Source organism: Trichosurus vulpecula, chromosome 3 (genome assembly GCF_011100635.1).
Source record: "Trichosurus vulpecula isolate mTriVul1 chromosome 3, mTriVul1.pri, whole genome shotgun sequence".
Taxonomy (NCBI): Eukaryota; Metazoa; Chordata; class Mammalia; order Diprotodontia; family Phalangeridae; genus Trichosurus; species Trichosurus vulpecula.
Genome location: NC_050575.1, coordinates 351,343,010 through 351,364,937, shown reverse-complemented (window position 1 = coordinate 351,364,937; position 21,928 = coordinate 351,343,010). Strand labels below are relative to the sequence as shown.

Sequence of the window (21,928 nt, the reverse complement as noted above, 5' to 3'; positions counted from 1 at the left end):
AATGTTATAGCACAATTACGTGCTATAAGAAATGATGAAGGGGAAGGTTTCATAGAAACCTAGGAAGACTTATATGAACTGATTCAGAGTGAAGTGAGCAGAATCAGGAGAACAATTTAGGCAGCAAAGTGGCACACTGGACAGAGTGATAGACCTGGAGTCAGAAAGACCTGAGTTCAAATGTGTCCTCAGACACTTACTAGCTGTGTCACCTTGAGCAAGTCACTTAATTTCTGTTTCCCCATCTGTAAAATGGGGATCAGAGTAATATCTATATGTTAGAGTTGTTATGAGGATAAAATGAGACAAAATATTTAAAGTGCTTTGCAAACCTTAAAGCACTATATAAATGCTAACTACTATTTAAAACACTATATAAATGCTAGCTACTATTTCAAACACCACATAAATGCTAGGTACTATAATATACAATATATAAAATATACAATATAATCAACAATATTATCAAAAAGACAATGGAAAATTTTAGAACTCTGATTAATGCAATGCCCAACTATAGCTCAAGAGTAATCATCATGAAACATGCTACCCCCTTCCTGATAGAGAAGTGAGGGACTCGGTGCAGACTTGACACATTCTTTATTTTTTTTTGGACTTGGCCAAGGGGAGAATTTTGTATCTCTTGACTATACATATTTGTTTGTTTGCTCACTTAATGGTAGTTTTGTTGTTTTTTTTTTCTTTTTCATTGAGGACTTAAGGGGAGGCTTGGGAGGGAGAACAGACAGATTTTCCTTGACTGAAATTTGATTTAAAAAATTAAAATGAAATAAAGATAAGGAAAAAAAGAGTTGATAGCAATGGACATGGTAAGCACTAAATAGCATTTTTTAAAATGAAACTGACTACATTTTAACAGACAGGAAAAAATCTCTCTCTTTCATTCCCAAATCAGTGGTCTAAGCACAGTCAGACTATCAAATGGTTGGATTGAATATCAGAATGCATAATAAACAACAATAGTAAAAAGAAGAAGATATGGCATACAATTAAGAAGGTTCGACCCTGAATTAAACAATATATATAGAAAAAAAAATGATGCTATTCTCAAACGGATAAGTGACCAGATGAACAAGCAGAAATGCAAACTTAACAATTTGAAAGAATGATCAAAATAAAAGATAATAAGAGAAATGCAAAACAAAACATCTCTGAGGTTTTGTCTAACATCCAGAAAGTTGGCAAAGATGACCAAAAAACCAGAAGGAGTCCAGTGTTGGAGAAGTTGTGGAAAGATTAACATGCTAAGGTATCATTGGTGGAACTGTGAATCAATACAACCATTCTGGAAAGCAATTTGAATGACAAAAGTAACGTGGCTAAACTGCCCATATTCTTTGACTCAGAGATTCTACTCTTATGAATAGAGGTCACTGATAAAAAGGAAGCTTGAAAATATATTAAAATATTTATAGTAGCATTATTTTGGGTAGCAAAGAACTAGAAGCAAGTAGATGCCTATATATTGGGGAACAACTAAATACATTGTATTACATTAATTTAATAGAATGTTAGAATGACATAAGAAACAACGTATGATGAATACATAGAATCACTGAAAGACTTATATGATCTGATGCAAAAAGAAATAAGCTGTGCCAAGAAAAGAACGTACATGACAATACTACAATGAAAATGAAAAAAAAAATCCTATGAAACAATAAAAGAAGAATGTTGCGAAATTACAAAGAGCAAGCTTGATCCCAAAGAAGAGATATGAAAAGATACCTTCCCTCATTCCTTTGTAGAGGTGAGGCAGGAAGTCTACCAGTGTGGAAAATTGCATATATTGCCACACTTTTTCACTGTATTAATCAGTTAGGTTGATTTTTCTCATTTCTTATTATTTTTTTAATTCTTTGTTATAAATGATGGCTTTTTATGAAGGCTTTTTATGAGGGGAAATTTAGATGAAGTAAAAACAAAAGATATCATTAAATTTTTCTTCAAAGAGTATAAAAATGGACCACAGAAATGGCATTGACACCAACCATAATAATGTTTTCCAGAAGTTAAACCAATGTAAAATAATTGCTACAACAAGGAAACAAAAGAGCCCAGAAAGCCAGCAAATATTTGACTTACTAGCAAAATGAAAAGAGTTGCCTGCCCTGTGCAACACTAAGTTAGAATATAAATTTGTAAAATTTTACAAAGAAGGATGATGAGAGGTTATGAACAGTATTAACTCATGAAGCAGACAGAAACAGTGGAGGGTAAAACCAGTCCAAAGAAAGTTTGGCAATATATCCAACTAAACAAAATCATCCCAAGTACATTCAAAAATGAAAACAGAAAGCTCACTACAAGTAGAAGAAAAATAGAGAAGATTTTAAAATTTTATTGCAACAAAATATTTTATCCATCAGTGACTATGGAACTACCATACTTGGTCCCCTAACATCACCATCCCTGACGTGCTTATAGAAGAAGTAGAGAAGGCATTAAAAAAACAAAGATAGTAAAGAACTGAATTGGATAATAGATTGAGAAAAACTGTGCTGGAGGTGATACAATTTTTAGAGTATTAAGGGCCATTTTTCAAGGTATTTCAAGGAGGGGAAGGTACCAACAGTGTACAAAAAAAATGGACCTTAATAACATCAAAGTAAGGTGATTGGAAACACATCAACAACTAACTATATGTTTAAGCTCTCATCGATACAAAATCATTAGGATGATTATTTTTACCTCAATGAGTGTATTAAGAGGGCACAAAGACAAAGAATTAGAGATTGAAGGGATTCCCATCCATTAGGGAATGACTGAACAAGTTCTGGTATATGAATATAATGGAATACTATTATTCTATAAGAAATTATGAGCAGGCAGATTTCAGAAAAACCTGGAAAGATTTAAATGAGCTGATGCTGAGTGAGGTCAACAGAACCAGGAGAACATCGTACACAGTAACGGCAACATTGTGCAATGACCAACTGTCATTGACTTAGCTCTTCTCAGCAATACAATGATCTAAGACAATTCCAAAGGACTCATGATAAAAAAATGCTATCCACATCCAGAGAAAAAACTATGGACTGAATGCAGATGAAAGCATACTATTTTCGCTTCTTTTTGTTTTTCATGGCTTTCCCCTTTTGTTCTGTTTCTTCTTTCACAACATGACTAATATGAAAACAGGTTTAACATTATTGCAAATATATAAGATCTATCAGACTGCTTGCCATCTTGGGGAGTGAGGTGGGGAGGGAGAAAATTTGGAACTCAAAATCTTATAAAAAATGAATGTTGAAAACTATCTTTATGTGTAATTTGAAAAAAATAAAATAATTATTTACCAAAAAAAAAAGAGGGAACCAAAAGACTTTCACAAATGATATTCAGTCACATCTTTACCACCTTGATTTACTTTTTTTTTTAAGGGAGGAAGGCAGGCAATTGGTGTTAAGTGACTTGCCCAAGGTCACACAGCTGGTAAGTGTGTCAAGTATCTGAGGTCAAATTTGAACTCAGGTCCTCCTGACTCCAGGACCAGTGCTCTACTCACTGTGCCACCTAGCTGCCCCTACCATCTTGATTTTCTGAAAGATGTAGAGAACAAAAGATACCATTATGCTTATTTTTTTTTGAAAAAAACATTTAACTCAGAAGAACAAAATACCATTAATGACTTTTACAATAAGGTTCATCTGTTCAAACATCAAGATCATTTAAGATTTCTTGGAAGATGTAATAGAAATAGCCTATCCATTGACCTTCTAGTAATAAAATAAATAATAAATAAACAAATAAATAAAAATAAAATGAAATAATATAAACAAAAACCAAGGAGATACATACTAGCCAACATCATTTGCCAATGTGATGGAGGAAATTCAGTGAAGAGTCCCGAACCAAAAGGAATTCTCAGTGGAGAATGAGGTTCTCCAGATGTTTCTTTTGCAGATGACATTGTATTGACTGCATTGAGTCCCAAGACACTGCAGAAACGCTTCTGGAAAAGATATATTATCATTCAAAAGAGTTTGGCCTGTCCATCCATGCAGGAAAGAACAAATAGACGATCAAGTTTCATCATGGTTCTGAATGGATACCCTACAAGATACCCTACAATGGATACCCTACAGAGCTGCTCCAACAGCAGGTATATCTGGAACAGACAATACAGATGAACAGTATGCTAGGGGCAGGTAATTGAAAAGGAGAAGGAGAGCAAGCTAAATGACTTCCAGAAAATTGCAAAGCATTTTTAAAAATTTTTTTTTCTATAACAGGTAAGGCTCATCTTTTTAATACAAACATTTTACTAGTATTGAAAGCAAGACCTGGAACACCACTGCCTCAAAGATAAGGATAATGAAAATGCATGTGGTGGGTGTGAACAGGCTACAACATAAGACACAAAGACCTCTGGAAAACAGGAGTAAAGGATGTCATCAAAGAGCTACATGACAAAGGATGGGATAGTCACATATTGAGATCTAAGGATGAATGGGGGATGGCCAGAGGGTTCCACTCATAGCCTGGTAGCCTCGTTAAGTCAGTCGATAAACATTTACTAAGTATCTAATATGTATCAGGCACTGTGTTAAGTACTAGAGTCATAGATACGAAAAAGAAAAAGTCTTTGCCCTCGAGGAGTTTACAATCTTAGCAGAGGAAACAACACTTTAAAAAAAAAAAAAAGGATGCGTCTTTGGTGGAGGTATCGCTGCTACAGCCGCGTGGAGCCGGCAGTCCCTGCCTCTTCTCCTCCTGACTCACTGCTGTTCATTCTCACCGAGGAGTAAGTCGGTCAGGAAGCCGCTCCACTGCCATGGCCTTCAAAGACACCAGCAAGACCCTTGTGGAGCCCATTGTGGCCGTTCACTGGAACCAGATCACCCTCACCACCCGCAATGTGAAATTACTCGAGAAAATGTGTGCTGACCTAATTAGAGAAACCAAAGAAAAGAACTTGGAAGTGAAGGGACCCTTCCAAATGCCCACTAAGACCTTCGGATCACAACTAGAAAGGCTCCTTGTGGTGAAGGTTCAAAGACCTGGGGTCGGTTCCAGATGAGAATCCACAAACGCCTTATTGATTTGCACAGTCCTTATGAAATTTTTAAACAGATTACTTCTCTCGGCACTGAACCAGGTGTAGAAGTTGAAGTCACCATTGCAGATGCCTAACCAATCATCTCTTTTAATAAATTGATTGCAACTATTAAAAAAAAAAGATGCAAAGTCAGGGAAGGAAAGGGAGGATTATGTTAAAGGTGGGAACATGATGGAGCATTCCCAAGTAGTATAGCCAGGTGGGAAATGAAGAGACAGCTGGCCTGGAGGTCCTCTTTAAATGGAAGTTTAGGGAGGAGCTCTTTGATGCACCCTCCATTCAGAGGTCCCAGGGGCAGAAGAGACTGGTAAAGAGTGAGTACCAAGGTTGATTTGACCTTGAAGGATAATAAGGTTTCCACACAAGTCCAGAGTAGAGTAACCAAGCAAGAAAATCCTCATGATGTCAGAAGAGAATAAGGAAGGATTCCAGGATGTTGGGTGAACCACTTTGGGCAAACTGTTGGGAGGACATGTGTAAGAGTTGAATAGGACAGGCAGATAAGGATGGGTTCTGACTGACATCACTGGAGTGAACTCTGAATCAATGAGATTTTTGATATTTGAAAGTATGGCATATTCTGAATAGTACAGCAGGTCTGAGCACTACAACATCAAATGAACTTTGGTAACACAACCTGTTTGTCTGTTGGAATCTGCTCTACATGGTGTATGGTCCTAGACTAAAAATGAGGGAATCTATGTTCAAATCTTACCTCTGACACCTAAACTATTGTGGTTACAGGCATCTCTTAAGCCCTCTAAGCTTCAGTGTCCTTATTTGTAAAATGGGCATGATAATACTTCTGGCAACAACTTTATATGGATGTTGGTAGCCTAAAATGTGATGGTATATGTAAAGTGCTTTCTAAACTTTAAAGCCCTATATGAATGTTGTTATTATTCAATTCTAAAGCTATATTGAAAAATCCAAATAAGAGGCAACCTAAGTCATCAGTTGACTTATATTGTCATATATAAAATGCCAGAAGGCAATAAACTTAGCAAACTAAGCAATTTATGGATAAGGTTAAGCAAATTTTTTCTCCTCCAACATTTTTTTTGGTCTAAAATATTCAGATAATTTTCTCAATTCCATATTTGCTTTGCCTGTACATTTCAAATGTTAACAAGTTCTGACTGTTCATAATCTAAAAAATTATTCATATATGCATAACTGCTTCAACCCCTATATTTAGTAAAAAAAGAAACCCTCAGATGGAAAAATGAAATAATTTTTTTTATTTTAGGAGTTCAAAATTTATCTTAGAAGGTATAACCAGCTAAGTTATTATCAGCTGAGAGAAGCAAAGCTGCGATTCGGAGAAGCAAAAAGGAAAAAAAAATTATGTGTCTCTGAAGGGCCAACTTGGGTCGTGTTCATAATCAACTATGGCTTTTAGAAATGTAAAAAAACCCAACTCCACATAATACCACCACAATATCATATCTTACTTAGAAGTGATTTGGAATTTCCATATGTTATAAAAATTATCATTTACATAATATTAAAATATTTAAGAATAACACTAAAAATGTTTTGCTTTCAGAAAAGAAATGAGCACTTTTAGCACTTTGGTTGGGGTAAGGGAATCGACAAATGAGCAATGTTTACAATGAGATCTAAAACTGGCAGAAAAAAAGATTTTGTCTATTTGTCATTGAGTACTATACTATTGAAGAATTTCACTAAATCACTAAATTCACTAAAACCCTGGCTTATATTCCATCATAATCATGGATCAAGCATATGATTAAATTCTCAAATAATCTGATTTATTTGAATATTTAAAATATGGTCAGTGCACTGGGGGCTGCAGACATTTCCAAATAAGGTTAAAAGTTACCTTCTGAAACACATTATTAAGAATTAATATAGAGAGAGGATTCTGGGAAGATGGCTGAGTAGGTCAGAAAACTCCAAGTTCTCAAGATCTTTCCCCCACAAAGGAGATGAAATAGCACCTCAGGGCAAATATAGAGGAGTAAAAATGAATGAGTAGGGGAAGAGCAGGGGCACTCCTGGAACAACAGAGAAGATCTGAAGAAAAACCCCATGAAGGGGTTTGGTCCCTGTAAAGAGTAAACATCTCCAACCTAGGTCCTAGGTTCCCTTAAACAATAGGCAAGCCCTGGGATTAACTGGGTTGGGAAGCTGCCTTGGCCTCAGCCACAGAAACTTTTACCCTCTAGACAGTGAGGCGTGTTGGGCATCTGAGCTGGGGAAGATCGAGGAAACTTCTGCTGACAAGAAACACCAGACCCAGCTGTGCTGCTGAGACATAGCAGGGGCAAGAAGGAACCAGCACATGACCAGTGAGTGCAGAAGCAGTGGGGCAGGAACACTGCTGGCTGTGGGCATTTACAGGAGGCTGGAGGTCTTGGTTCCAGTTCCAGGCCAGAGGGGAGAAATGAAGAGGATCTGAGAACAGAGGCACCACCCCCATTCCCCAGGACTAGAGGTGATTATAAAAACTAAGGCACTACCAAAAAAAATGCACAGGCAAAGGAGAAAGAATACAGCCATAGAGAGTTACTATGGGAATAGAGAAGAGCAGGGTTCATCTTCAGAGGAGGATATTGAAGGAAATAAACCTTCTTCTACCCCAGGGAGTAATGTCAAATGGTCTCCTGCTCAAAAAAAAATTCATAGAAGAACTTTAAAAAGATTAAAAATCAAATGAGAGAGACTGAGGAAAAACTTTAAAAAAAAACACCAATCCAAGAAAAACAAGAAGATTATGAAAAGAAAGTCAACCAATTAGTAAAGGAAATCCAGAATCTGAAGGAAGAAAATGACTCCTTGAAAATCAGAATTAGAGAAGGGGAAGCCAGCGAAATTATAAGAGATCAAGAAATAATAAAACAAAATATAAAGAATGAAAAAATAGAAGAGAATGTGATACATCTCATAAGAAAAACAACTGATCTAGAGAACAGATCAAGAAGAGAAAATATAAGAATAATCAAACTACCTGAAAGCTACGGTCAAAAAAAGAATTTTGATACAATAATATAAGAAACAATTAAAGAAAATTGTCCTTAGTTGTTAGAACAAGAGGGGAAAGTGAAAATAGAAAAAAAAAAAAAACACTGATCACTGCCTGAAAGCGATCCTATGAGGAAAACCTATAGGAATACCATAGTTAAATTCTGAAACCCCCAGCTCAAGGAGAAAATATTACAAGCAACAAGAAAAAAACAATTTAAATATGGTGTGCCACAATTAGAATCACACAAGACCTAGCAGCAGAGACACTAAAAGACTGCAGGTATTGGAACACTATATATCAAAGAGAAAAAGAACTGGGGTTCTGGCCAAAAATATTATACCCAGAAAAGCTAAGCATAATCCTGAATGAAAAAAAAATGGACATTTAATGAACTGTCAAACTTTCAGGACTTTATTTAAAAAAACGAACAAACCTGAACTTACGAGAAGATTTGACACACGAGAACCAAGAGAAATATAAGGTACAAACCAAAGACTAATTACAAGGGACTCAATAAAGACAGACTGTTTACCTCTTATGTATGTAAAATGTAAAACGTATGTCTAAGATTGTTATTAGTAATTGGGTAGTTCATAAGAAAGATTGGGGTAGACCTGAGTATGATATGACGTTAAAAAGTAAAACTATTAAGGAACACCTAAAAAGAGTAGTTATTTTATACAAATAAGGTGAGAGAGGAAGAACTGACACAGAGGAATTTGATGGGGGAGGAAGGCTGTTAGTTCTGGAAACCTACTTTCATAGGGAACAGTACATACATATATATGTGTGTGTACATATGTATGTTTGTATGTGTGTGTGTATGAGTATAACAGTCTTCTAAATTCAGAAAGAAATACAACACTAAGGGGATAGGGAGTGGGAAGAGGGATTTCTAGAGTGGAGGGTGAGGGAGGGGTAAAAATAGGTGTTTAGATTAATGGGGATGGGAGAACAAGGGAGGGATCCTTGAAGGGGAAGTAGGTTAAGTAGTAGGAAGGCAAGGTAGCAGGTAGAAGTAAAGTAGAAGAGTTAGGAGGGATAGGAAATAGATATGCACAAACATAAAAACAAAGATTAAAAGTAGAATTTGTTAGGGAAAGCATATGTCTCTATATGTATGTCTGTATATATGTATCTATATGTTTATATCTATACGTAAATAAATAGAGCTTAATTGTAGCCTTCTGGGGTAGGGAGGGGAGGAGAAGAAGGGGGAAAAAGAACAAAGTAAAAAGTGTACAGCAGAGAACAAGAGAAAACTAACAAGGAAGCAAAGAAAAGATGGACATCTATCAACACAGCTCATAGTATTTAGGCTTTCTTGCAATGTAAATTTATTGCTATGTATTCTGAATCTTCTCATATTCTGCTGTGCACATGAAATGCTTTTTTTCTTTCCTTATTATTTAAGTTTCAATATTTGAGTTTAAAATATGTTTCTTTTTTCTTTTCTTATTGTGTATTTAAGCTTCAGGAATAAAAAAAAATTTTTTTAAAAAGAATTAATATAAAAGAAATGAGATTACCCAGCTACCAAAGTAATTTACCCTAGGAAATGGTTTGTAAGCATTCCACTAATAAGATTGGGGCCTTTCCTGAATCTTAGCAAAAGCCTTCGGTGTCTCTCTTAAAAAGGAATCAATTTAAAATGTAGCTAATGTAAAACAGGCTACAATTTTACAAATTATAGCCTATCTCTCCTTTATACTTCACCAGTCTCATTGACACAGATCATAATCCAGCCACAGCTTCTTATCCTATGAGACTTTTGTCCATATCCTACCTTGAATCCACCCCAAGAATGGACCCATATCTATCACAATGAAACATAATGCCAGATGTATTTGGTGAATGCTAAGCAAAATTGAAAACTGAGAGTTGCTTAATTGACCCAAGAGACTGACTCTAAAAAAAAAAAAGTGATCTAAATTATTCTAGCTGAGGACAAATTAATTTTGGGGGGGGGAAGGCACTACTAGGTGGGGGGCTAGTTAATAGGACCATAGATTTAAAGCTAGAAGGAACCTCAGAGGTCACTGAGTCCACCCTTTATTTCACAGATGAGAAAAATGAGACCTAGAGAGGTTAAGTGATTTGTCCATAGTCACAGAGAGAGTAAATGTTTGAAGCAAGATTTGAAACCAGGGCTTCCTAGCTCTAGGTCTAGCACTCTATCCACTACAACAGGCCACCCCTTAAGGTCGCTTTCCTCAGATTCAGTATCCACCATGCAATTATCTATTAATACTTTTATTTTCCAAGCAGACTTTCCTAAGATGAGAATATCGATGCTAACTTACAGTTAATGGAAGTGCTCTCACTACTTTGGCAATTATATGTCTCATTGTAAATAAACAAATTGTCATTCTGGTTTATAAAAGCCATCTTGTGTAAGTTTCAGTGATGTAACTCGTTTACCAAGGACCCAAGCATCTCTGAGATGAAAAAAAGTTCCTGAGGACTAGATTGTGGACTTGCAATGGCAGGGGAGGGAAATACCTTCATGAAGTGAAGGTATCTCATAAGTATCTATCTGCCTTAACTGTGAGCATAGCAAACTCTGAGTCCATGCTTTAACCATAAGAGTGTGTGTGTGTGTGTGTGTGTGTGTGTATTAAAGAATGGACTGAGAGTCTGCTGTGCTGGCAAGCAAGGCAGATAAATGTGTGTGTGTGTGTGTGTGTGTGTGTGTGTGTATGCGTGTGATATGGTTTTTCAAATAAAAATTCAAATGACAGATTCCCAATTTTAAGTACAGCTTTTACATAAAGAGTGGTTTACAACTACTTCCTAAATTTAGTTTACAAAATGTTATGACTTTAAGCCAAGAAATTAAGAACAATATAATCAAAATCTAAGATCAAAATTTCAATATGGGAGCTCTAAAGAGCATGTTCTTAACATTGAATGAGAACAAGCAAGATTTATTGCATAGAAAACAACAAAAAATTTAAAGAAGTATAATGAATTAAATCTCTTAGAGGATGCAAATTAGTATAGTATGTGAAGTAGAAGAAAAAAAAACAAAAGGGAGAAACAAATCATTGTATGTGAAGTAGAAGGAAAAAAAACAAAAGGGAGAAACAAATCATTGTTTCACAGCTCACCTAGCCTATCCTCCAGAAGCTAAGAATTCGGTGTTAGGCAGGGACTAGGGATACAAGGGCAGAAATGAAACAGTGATTCCTCCCAAGGAGCTTCTGTTCTCTCACATACATAAAAGATACAAGAAGATACAAGAGAAATACAAAAGATATCATTTCGGAGGGAAGGTACTAGGAGCTAGGGGTCTTAGGAAAAGACTCCGGTACCAGGAGGTGTTTAAGTAGAGCTTTGAGGGAAACCAGGGATTCTAAGACATTAAGGTGAGGAGAGGGTGCATTTCAGGCATGGGGGCCTACAGTACAAAGAGGCTGGAGGTTGGAGGGAAAGCAAGAAGACAAGGTTGACTAGATCAAAGTTGGCTGAGTGAAGGGGAGTAATAAGGTTGGAAATGTGAGATGATCCTCATAGATCATAAATTTAGAGTTGTCAGGGATCTTAGAGGTCAATCTAGTGCAACCCCATGATTTTACAGAGAAGGAAACGGAAGTTCAGCGGTAACTTGTCAAAGGTCATACAACTAGTAAGTATCTGAAGGGGATTCAAACCAATGTCTTCCTCATTCCAGGTCCAGTGTTTTAACAGTCAGTCAATCAGTAAACACTCATTGAGGGAGCTTATAGTGCCCAGAACACTGGGCTCAGAGTCAGGAAGCCCTGAATTTAAATCCAGCTTTGGACACTTACTAGCTGTATGACCCTGGACAAGCCACTTAACCTTTGTTTGCCTCGGTTTCCTCAACAGTAAAATGGGGATAATAACAGCACCTATCTCCCAGGGTTGTTGTAATGTTCAAATTAGGTTAAATTTAATATTTGTAAAGTGCTTGGCACAAAGTAGCTATGTTTGTTGTTGTTGTTCAGTCATGTCTGACTCTTCATGGTCCTGTGGACCATAGTATACCAATATTGTCCATGGAGTTTTTTGGGCAAAGAGTGGTTTGCCATTTCCTTTTCCACTGCATTAAGGCAAACAGAGGTTAAGTAACTTGCCCAGGGTCACACAGCTAGTAAGTGTCTGAGGCCAAATTTGAACTCAGGTCTTCCTGACTCCAGGCCCGGCACTCTATCCACTGAGCCACCCAGCTGCTTCAGGTGCTATATAGATGTTAGCTATTATTATTATTACTTCCCAGGGTTATTGTGAGATCAAATGAAATAACACTTGTAAAGCTTTTGCCACACAGTAGATGCCTAATAAATACTTCCTTGTTTGTTTCCTTCCTTCCTCTCATATCTAATCTGTCATCAAGTCACATGATCAAAGATTTACAGTTAGAATATTGATCGCCAAATTAAACTCCCTCATTTTAGAGTGGGGAAACTGAAACAAAGAGTGACAAATAGCAGAATTAGTCTTTGAGCCTAAGTCCTCCACTTCATACACAGTCCTATCAATCCTTCAATCCTCTGTATCTCTTCAAATCCCTAACTTCCTTCATACACCAGCTCAGGAATCAATTCCTACTTGAAGCTTTTCTTAGCCCCCTCGGTCATTAGGCTCTTTCTCATTTCAAATGACATTGGTTTATTTTGAATTTGCTTATTGGTTGCATGCCTATATCCCTCCCCATCCCACCCTAACCCCGCCCCCCAAAAGAAATGTCATTTCCTTACAGGCAGGAGCTGTTTTAGTATTTCTCTTTTTATCTCTTGCATCTCACATGGTGCCTTGAACATAGTAGGCTCTTATGAAATAATTGTTCCCTCTCATATACATCCCTTTCCTTTCCACGCTACTAACAGCACCCTAGTCCACACTTAGAACTCTAAACTTCCTCTAAAGCTCCCACTGCTGTTATCTCCTACTTGAAAACCTTTCCTTATACCCCTAATTGTTAATGTTCTCTCTTCCCTTAAATTATCCGGTATTTACTTAAAACATTAGTAGACTGTAAATACCTTAAGGGCAGGGGCTAACTATATCTCCGTATACTCTAGCATCTATCAAAGTGTCCACTATACAATATATTGAAGATAATGAGATAAGGCTAGAAGGGAGGTTTGAGATCACATTATGAAAGTGAACTTTGAAGGCTAGAGTAAATTTTATTTATCTTATTTATTTGAGAGGCTGAATGGCATAGCAGAAGAAATACTAGACCTGGAGTCATGTAAAATCTGGATTCACAGCTTGGTTCTAATATTTACTTAACAATGTGACCTTGGACAAGTCCCCTAGCCTTGTTGAGGCCCAATTTCTTCATCTATTACTTACACTACTAATGTACCCATTGCTTATACTATTTCACAGGAGGCATTTTGAGGAAAGGGTTTTGTAAACCTTAAAGTACTTTATAAATGTGAAGTTACTTGATATGATTGGCATTAGGAAATGTAGAGGTTTTGAGCAGGGGAGGGGCAAAATCAAAACAGTTTAAAGAAGATAAATCTAGCAGTGTTGTAGAGATAGATAAAGTCGAGAGATGCAGCCTGTATGGAAGGTAACCATAACAGCTCAGCAGCAAAATAATAGGAGCCCAAATTAAAGGGTCATGAAGAGCAGCCCCTGAGATAAACCAAAAACAACCAAAAATGTTAGGGGAAAATCTTTTTTAAAAGAACTAGCCAATTTTTTTGTGAAGTGAAGAATCCCTCCAAAATCCAAGTTATCACTCTAACATATCTATTTGGTCTTTCTGATACAGAGTTGTCTTAAGTGAAGCCCAACTGTACAAATAAAAATCATCTGGGCACTGTGCTAGTCTATCTGGGTAGGTATGCTGGGCATAAAAAGACAAAAGGATAAACAGTCAGTGCCTTCAAGAAGCTTACATTTTACTAGAAGGGATAAAATATTTACATAGATTGAAAATACAAATGGGAAGAGGGAGAGATTATTAGAAACTAAGGAGATCGGGACAGGATCAGGAAGGCTTTTTTAGAGATGGCATATGAGCTAAGCCTTGGAGGAAACAAAGATATCGTGGAGAGATGCCATTCCAGGGATGCAGGAACATCTGTGCAAAGCTGTAAAGATGGGACATAGTCTGAATCAGGAGCACAGCAAGTAGTTCAGACTAGCTAGAAGGCAGAATGACTATAGCCAGGCAGGATCTGAAATGCCACATTGAGGAGTTTGTACTTTATACAAGATGCAAATAAAGAGGCAGATCATAGAATTGGGTCAATTACCAAAGTAAGTCCAGGCAAAGATACTTTTACCTGAAACTATATATATATATATGTATGTATATACGTATGTATGTATGGCCTGAAATAGTTTTAAAAAGTTTTCATGTAAATGTTATTAAAACACAACACACTAACCTTATTCTCTTCCTTTTCTTACTTTCTCTGTATCTTAGTTTCTCTCCTTGACCTCTTCTGTTCCCTTCTGACCAACTGACCATAGCCGTTTGTCCCCCTGCCCTCCAGGCATTCCAACATAGATCTTCTGACCCTACTTAATGTAGTCTATTTCACATTCTAGATAACTCACTCTCTTCCTGACATGAATTTTTTTAGGTTTGGTCATCATTCTTTATTATATACTGACATTAGCCAGACCCCTCAATATCTGTACCAACAACTGTCTTCATTTTCCACTTTATTTTTCTACTATAGAGCAACCAAACATATCCTTAGAATTCTACCGATACTATCAAATCATTTCCAGGCCAGTAATTTTCTTATGATGTTTCTTCTTTATTTCTAACATTACCCATTTAAAGAATCAGGACTTTTTTTGTTTGAATATATACAATAATTTTACTGTGGATTAAAATATCTATTGTAGTAGATGTATATTGGACTCTGCCACCTGTGTCCTCTGGCTCTCAAAGATGAGCATTCTTTTGCCTTCTTCTACCTCCATACCATCTCCCCTCCATTTTTATCACCCTTTTATGTGTTGTCTTCCCTCATCCTACTGTAAGCTCCTGGAGGACAAGAACTGTGCTATTTGCTTATATGCATTTATATACTCAACACTTAGCAGTGTTCTTGGCACATAGTAAATAAACATTTAGTCAATTTTTTATCTAGATAATTATTATATGTAAATTTAAAACATAAGATACCTACAACCCTCAATTAAATGGCTTTTCTAATGAATTTCTTCTCACAGTGTATCTTATATTTCATCCCAAAATGGCATCTCTTTGAGAGCAGACAATTTTATTACACTTATATAGCAGCTTCCCCCCCCCCCCAAATATGGCAAATCAGCACTCTTCTATCAGAGAAAGACTACATAAGTCTGTGAACTCTGTGATTAACACTAATGGGTGATGAGGCAAACCTTTAAGCTCTAACAACTGTGATGTTTAAAGCACAGTATATTTTTTGAGAACTTGTTGTATCAGTCCTATCTGTAAAAATACAGCTGTAAAACTGGAATGAGACACTATGGTGAAGTAAGAAAACATACTGGATGTGAAGGAGACCTGGGTTTAAATTCAGCTGTCACTTACTTTCTGAAACCTAGGACAAGCTACTTCTCTCAAAGCATGTTTCTTCATTATGAGAATCCCAGGTCCCTTCCATTTCTAAAGCCTATGGTTTTAAAGGTCTCTTCTGGGTCCCTCTACTTCCAACTATGATTCTAAATAAATAAATGCATACATACATTTTCTTTTATAGAAGGTACAACTGCATTTTACATTAATTTCTGGCACTAAAATACCAGTATTAAACATGTGAAATAAATACCCTGCTTTTCTTTGCTCAAGCATTGCCTAAACAGGATTATAGTATCATCATAAAAAGGGCAAGGTAAACTTCAGAAAAAATGGAAATGTTGATCTTTCATCACAGTTAATGTGGGTTTTGATAGGATTAAATGTTCTTCTTTGCAGTCCTTTTTTTTTCCTTTGTGTAACTGACTGAAGGCCAGTGTCAACCTTTTATATCACAGTATGGTCATTTGCTTTGTTCTCTAAATATTTTGCAGGTGGAGGGGAGAAGGGATTAGGACGGTATTTGGGGTACTGACTAGCACAACAGTAAGACTGCACCAATAAAACTTTTTAAGGTGGGGGGATAGGATACACATTATTTACAGAGTATTGGTGAGTTAGCCTCTTCTATAATATAAAAATTCAATTTCAGCACACAAGCCCAAGGCTTAGCATATAAATTCTTCAAGAGTGCACCACATTTCACCTTAACAAGCCTGCAACCTTTCAAACTGACTAAAATGGGCAAATAATTCAAAGTCCTCTTAGCTCGAAGCTAAGGTGTTAAATCAGGAAGCTAGGAGTTTAGAAGTCTAATTAGCCTGTTGCTTCCTACAAAAAGCTTAATTATAGAAAAAGGTGGTTTCTCTGTCTCCAATAACAATTTTCTCTGACGAAGGACCTGGAGAATTTTCCCAAATAACTGGTAATTCCTCTCTCGAATTGAACAGGAATACTTAATAAAATCTTATTCACTGTACTCGTCTGCCCTATTCTGTCCTAGCTTGTCCTGAATTATGTTTCTATTATGCCTGGGCAAGTCCAGAGCTACAGGGATAATGAATGAGGTGCGAGGGAAGACCCTATTTTCCTATTAGCTATTAGGTTGGAGCCTCTCAGGCAACAACAGAGGCCTGAAGTCCGGCAAGCAGACAGAACAGAGAAACTGGACAGACGAACTGGACGGGACTGGACACTGGGGAGGGGGCAAAGAAGCGGTGCGTCCTACCCGGAAGGCTCCCTCCCAGGGCCGGCGGTGTACCTGCTCTGTTCCTCCAAGCTGTGGTTGTCCACAGCAGCGGCCCGCCAGTCTGGCAGGGTGCTGGCACACAGTACCACCATGGATACGATCACGAACACCACCGATACGGTGGCCAAGATTTGAGCGGCCAACGAGGATGTGGGCTCCTCGAAGGTCCTGCGCATCCGTTCAAGCCAGCGCTTTTTGGCAGCCGCTGGCTCGGACCCCCTGGCAGCCCGCGCCTCCTCGCGGCCAGGCGCACCCAGCTCGTCAGCTGAGTAGAAGGTGTAAGTGTCCGACATGCGGTCGTCTAGGCGGCGCTGGCAGCAGTACTCGAGGTGTGCGCCCTCCAGACCCCAATAGACCATCTCGTTATAGAAGGAGAGCTCACACATCCGTGGCGCGAAGCGCAGCTTGCCGTGGCCGCGCACATAGAGCAAGATGAAGCCGAAGGCCTCCGAGTGTCTGTCGAAGAAATATTCGTTGCGCTCACGGTCGTAGTCGTCGCACACCTCTAGCACATCCCGCTCGGAGCGGCAACCGTGGAGCCGGCTCACCCGACTCAGTGGAAAGTCCTTCAAGAGTTCCCGGGACAGCGAGTAGCGGGCGCCGCCCACGTTCAGCACCACCGAAGCCATCCCTCCTCGGCCCAAGGTCATGGCTGGCGGCCCCGGGCCAGGCCCGTCAGCTCAGGGCTCTCCTAGTTCCCCACCACTTGGCTTCCCCCAGCACACAACGAGTTGCGCGGCGTAACTGCCTGTCAGGGGGCGTACATGCTGTCGGGGACCCCCAAGGAGACTAACTGAGCCTTCCAACAGTCGCTAGGCAGGGGTGTGTGTTCCTGGATGTCCCCAAAGGCCCCCCCAGGGGCTGCAAGGCTCGTCCGCCCCGTAACCACCCCCAGCGCTGCCCACGGCCGCCTGGTCGGGGCACGCACTATGGAATTCCCCAGCAAAGTGCCGCCTGCAAGGCGGAGAGCAGGGATGGCGTGAGGTCGGAGCTCCTCTGACCTCACAGGAGTCAGGGGCAGTGGACGGCGAGGTCGTTTTCAGCGGTTCCCTCCCACCCCCAGTATTCTCTTCCCCTCGGGAACCGTATGGCCTCTTCGGAGTTCTTGCGCCCACCGTGGTGAGCCTGGCCCCAGCCTCGATGCCAGCGATGCCCCCCTCACAGGCAAGAGAATGTTGCCTCGGTGGTCAGAGCTGCGCCCTCTCGGACCGATGAACCGTCGGCTACTGCAGCCCCAGAGGGGATGAGGGGGCTCGGGCAGAAGAGATGCTAGGTGTAGGGGTGGGGGCGCTCCTCGACGCCCCCAGGGCTGCTCCCTCAGACTAAGGTTGTAGCCAACAGCCGTCCTGAGGCAGAGGCAGAGGTAGAGGTACTGAGTCGGCGAGGCGGCTCCACAGAGGGAGGACAGAGGAGGTGGGGGCGGGGCCTCCTTCCCGGCCCTCCCTCCTCTCCCCGCCCCAGGCCCCTTTGCTTCCCCCAGCTCTGTTTCCTCCTCTCCTTCTCCAGCCTCCCTTTCCCTCTCGGCCCCTCCCTCTCCTCTCGGCCCCACCTTACTCCTGCCCCTCCTCTCGAGCCGGGATTCCCCGGGCTCCCGGTTCCCCACGCCGTCAGCCCACCCCTCCGTGGCAGGTCCCCGAGCCAGTCCCAGGGGCTCCCACGGACTGGTAGACCCCCTCTGCTTCTGGGTATGAAGACACGGTCGGGGAAACCCTCGGCTGGTGAAGGAGGAGATCGGGGGGCGGGGAAGGGACGGTGTGGACTTGCATTGTGCGGGGCTGCTGCTGACGGGGAGAGAGAGAAGGGAGAATCCTTCAGCTGGTGCCAGAATTGGGGATGGGAGAAGTGGTAGACCCGGGAAATGAGGGCGCGAGAGGTGGATGAAATGAGGCGCTGAACCTAGAGCTCTCGCGGATGAGACGGGGCCCCTGACCCCCCAGAGCCCTGGGGGCTGTCGGGGGAAACTGCCAGTCCCCTGCCCACTTCAAGAGCTCCAGCAGCGGGCACGAGAGCTGAACAACCTGACTTCCCTGCAGCCGCCAGACTCCAGTGCCAAGGGTTCCCGGGAAGGGCTGTAGATGCCCAGACCCTGGCACGGGATTGGGGAGTGGGCTTCCCGAGGGAGCTGACAGACGGCGTTTGAAGGGCCTTTTCCAGAAAATTGTGTTCCTGAGCCAAGCTCTGATTCTGGAATATGCTCGATGAATTTCTCGGTGACTAACCCCCAGTCTTAGCTTTTCCTGCCGACTTTCTTCGGTTCCCTCCCCCGCTCAGAAGAGACCCACGTAATGTGTGCAGTGGAGAGAGAGCACACATCAAAGCATCCATCCGTCAGTGTCGACTGCCCTCGCTGCTTCCCTCAGTTTCCTCCCTTCCCCTAAAGAGAAGCCGCCCCTACTAGTTCTCCCGCCTCCACAAGCACACTCCTCCGCGGAACCCTAAAAAATGGGGCGAGCACATTGGCATTGATCTGCAGTAGGACCTTCTCATTACCAACCCTTTTAGAATGCAATAAAAGCCCCAAAGGGCGTGGACTTAGTAGTGAGCAAAGGATTATTTTTCTTTTTTCTTTTTTTCTGTAACACCAGGTAGGGGGAAGAGGGCTGCTTCCGAAGTCTGGAGACCAGTCTTCAGATCCCCTGTCCCTAACTAGCTCTATAATCACAGGCTAGTCACTTAATCGCTCAGCCTCAATTTACTCATTTCCAAAACAGGGTGGTCATACTTGGCATGCATAGGGGTTTTTGTTTTTGTGAGGAAAGTACTCTGTAAACCTTGAAGTGAACCAGATGCATCATTATGCTTCTTTATGATGTCCCGGTTTCCTGAGTATACATTGATAAATTGCAGCTTCTAGTACCCCGAGACCTAAGGAAGGTGCTTGCTTTTAGAGGCCTAAGGAGTCCTTTAGGGATTCTACAAAGGACTTTGGCCTGGGCCCAAGGTTGCTGGGTTCCCTTGTCTTGAATTACCTTCCACATTCTTAGCTTTTCACTGTGACACCAGGGGCTAAAAGATCTCCCAGTGCCTAAACTGTTTTAGTAGCAAAACATAAATGTAGAAAAACAAATAATTCATTGAACTGGGTGTTATGGATTCACGATCTCTTGGGACAGAGCGCTCAAAGCATGTTTGCCCCCTACTTAGAATTTGGTAGGATTGAAAAACGCCCACTAGAGGTCACAAAGTCATTTTACTCTGTTGCTTTGACTTCTTAGGGGAAAAAAAAGAATTGGGGTTCTTTATACTCAGTAAAATTGTGGATCATTTCTTAAAGATAGAAAGCCGGATTTCTTCTTTTCCCCTCTCATAAGATTTGGACAATTTATGTTTCCAGCACTTAATGGAATTAAAAGCTCCGGAGCAGTTTATTTGCTGAATGGTCATCATTACACTAATCAGGAAAGGCTTCCTCAAAAAAGTTAGTCCCAGTACAGTTTTGGCAATGGACTTGGCTTGGCAGAGAGGATGGAAGAGAGTATTCCCTAAAGCAAAGGCTTCAAGATTGTTAAGTATATATCAAGTACAATGCCGAAGAAAGTGAGCACATTGACTTGGCTAAAGATATGAGGAGGGGAAGGATTTCAAGGGCCCAGCTAGCTGTATAATTTAGATCTTATCTAAATGGAAGGTTTTCAAGCAAAGGAATAACATGAAAGCAATGTTTTAGGAAGATTATTTTAGGACGATATGATGGACTGGAGACAGGAAGACCATTTACAGGAGAGTAGCAATAATCTAGGCTGGAGTAGTGTCCCTTGGGGTGACTGAGGGGCCGCACCGAGAAACATTAAAGTCAAAGAATCAGCAGGGTCCGGGAATGGATTAGTTTATGAGGCATGAAGGACAAAGAAAAGTCTAGGGGCATGAGCCTGGAGACCAGAGTATAGTTCACACTCTCAAGAGCCAATTCCATGAGGAGTTGTTGAAAAATACTTTCAAGAAGCATCATAAGCAACAGAATGTGGATCAGCTGGAAAGATTATTATTTGCTCTGGCATTTGCTATTTCTGTTTTCAGTTTCTCTCTGTACAAAATTCTTTTAAAAAACCTTTTCAATTGAGTCTATTGATGAAATGAAACACGCTTCAAATTAAATTTGGAGCTTGGAAAACAAATTAATTTGATGACAATACAATTTTGTATCTCCTAAGTGTACTTTACATTCAGAATGCACAGAGGTCTATGTTTAAATCATTTAATTCATTTCAACAGTAATATCCTGGCTTCAGCTTAAATTCGGAGATCAGTCAGTGCTATTGATAGAAGCAGCACTCAACTCATTTTTCTAAATAAATAAATTAAAGAAAAGCAATTATATTCTACTAAACAGGAATTTAGGAAACACCCTCAGAAATAACCTCTTAATGGTAAATTTAAAATATATATATATGCCTTTTTGTTATAACACTTCTTAATGTATCTCCTCTCCTTCCTTTACCCAGGGAACCTTCCCATAATAAAAATGGGAATTGAACCTATAATCTCATTGGCAGGAAATTCCCAATGAGGAAACTGCTCATCCAATGCAAATCAGCACACTCTGCAGTTTATATTCTTAGAGAGTTGATTTAAAAGGGGGTGGGGAGGGCAGTGAGGGAATCAGCCCATTGTCAGCATCTGAGAATAAATGCATTGTTGTGACATATACATTGACATACAGATATTTGTGTATATATGTATGTTTACTTGGTTCTGTTTGCCACTTTTTGTATCACTTCATAGTAGTTTTCCCATGATTCTTTGAATTCTTCATATTTGTTATTTCTTATAATACAGTAATATTCTATCACATTCAAGTACCTCTCAGTTTGGTTAGCTATTCCCCAATGGTTAGAGATCTACTTTGTTTCCAGTTTTTTGGGTTTTTTTTTTTCTATAACAAAAAGTATTGCAAGGACTTTCTTGAGATATATTGAAACTTTTCTTTCTGATTTCCTTAGGTATATGCCTAAACCAAAAGAACAATCAGTTAAAGGGTATGGGCATTTTGTTTTTTTTTTTTGGAGGGAGGCAATTGGGGTTAAGTGACTTGCCTAAGGTCACACAGCTAGTAAGTGTATCAAGTGTCTGAGGTCACATTTGATCTCAGGTCCTCCTAAC

At 39.9% G+C, this 21,928-nt stretch overlaps 1 protein-coding gene across 2 annotated transcripts in view; it reads right to left on the bottom strand.

Annotated features, from left to right (window-relative positions):
- The window catches only part of KCNG3 (potassium voltage-gated channel modifier subfamily G member 3), a 43,522-nt gene extending 26,044 nt beyond the window's left edge, over nt 1-17,478 (bottom strand). Inside the window, exon 1 of one of the 2 annotated variants that reach the window (XM_036752390.1) lies at nt 16,808-17,478. In XM_036752390.1, coding sequence (XP_036608285.1) covers nt 16,808-17,478 — 671 coding nt within the window. The remainder of the gene's footprint in view (nt 1-16,807) is intronic. The other variant, XM_036752391.1, reaches the window with a different exon arrangement.
- Between the last annotated feature and the right edge of the window lie 4,450 nt (nt 17,479-21,928).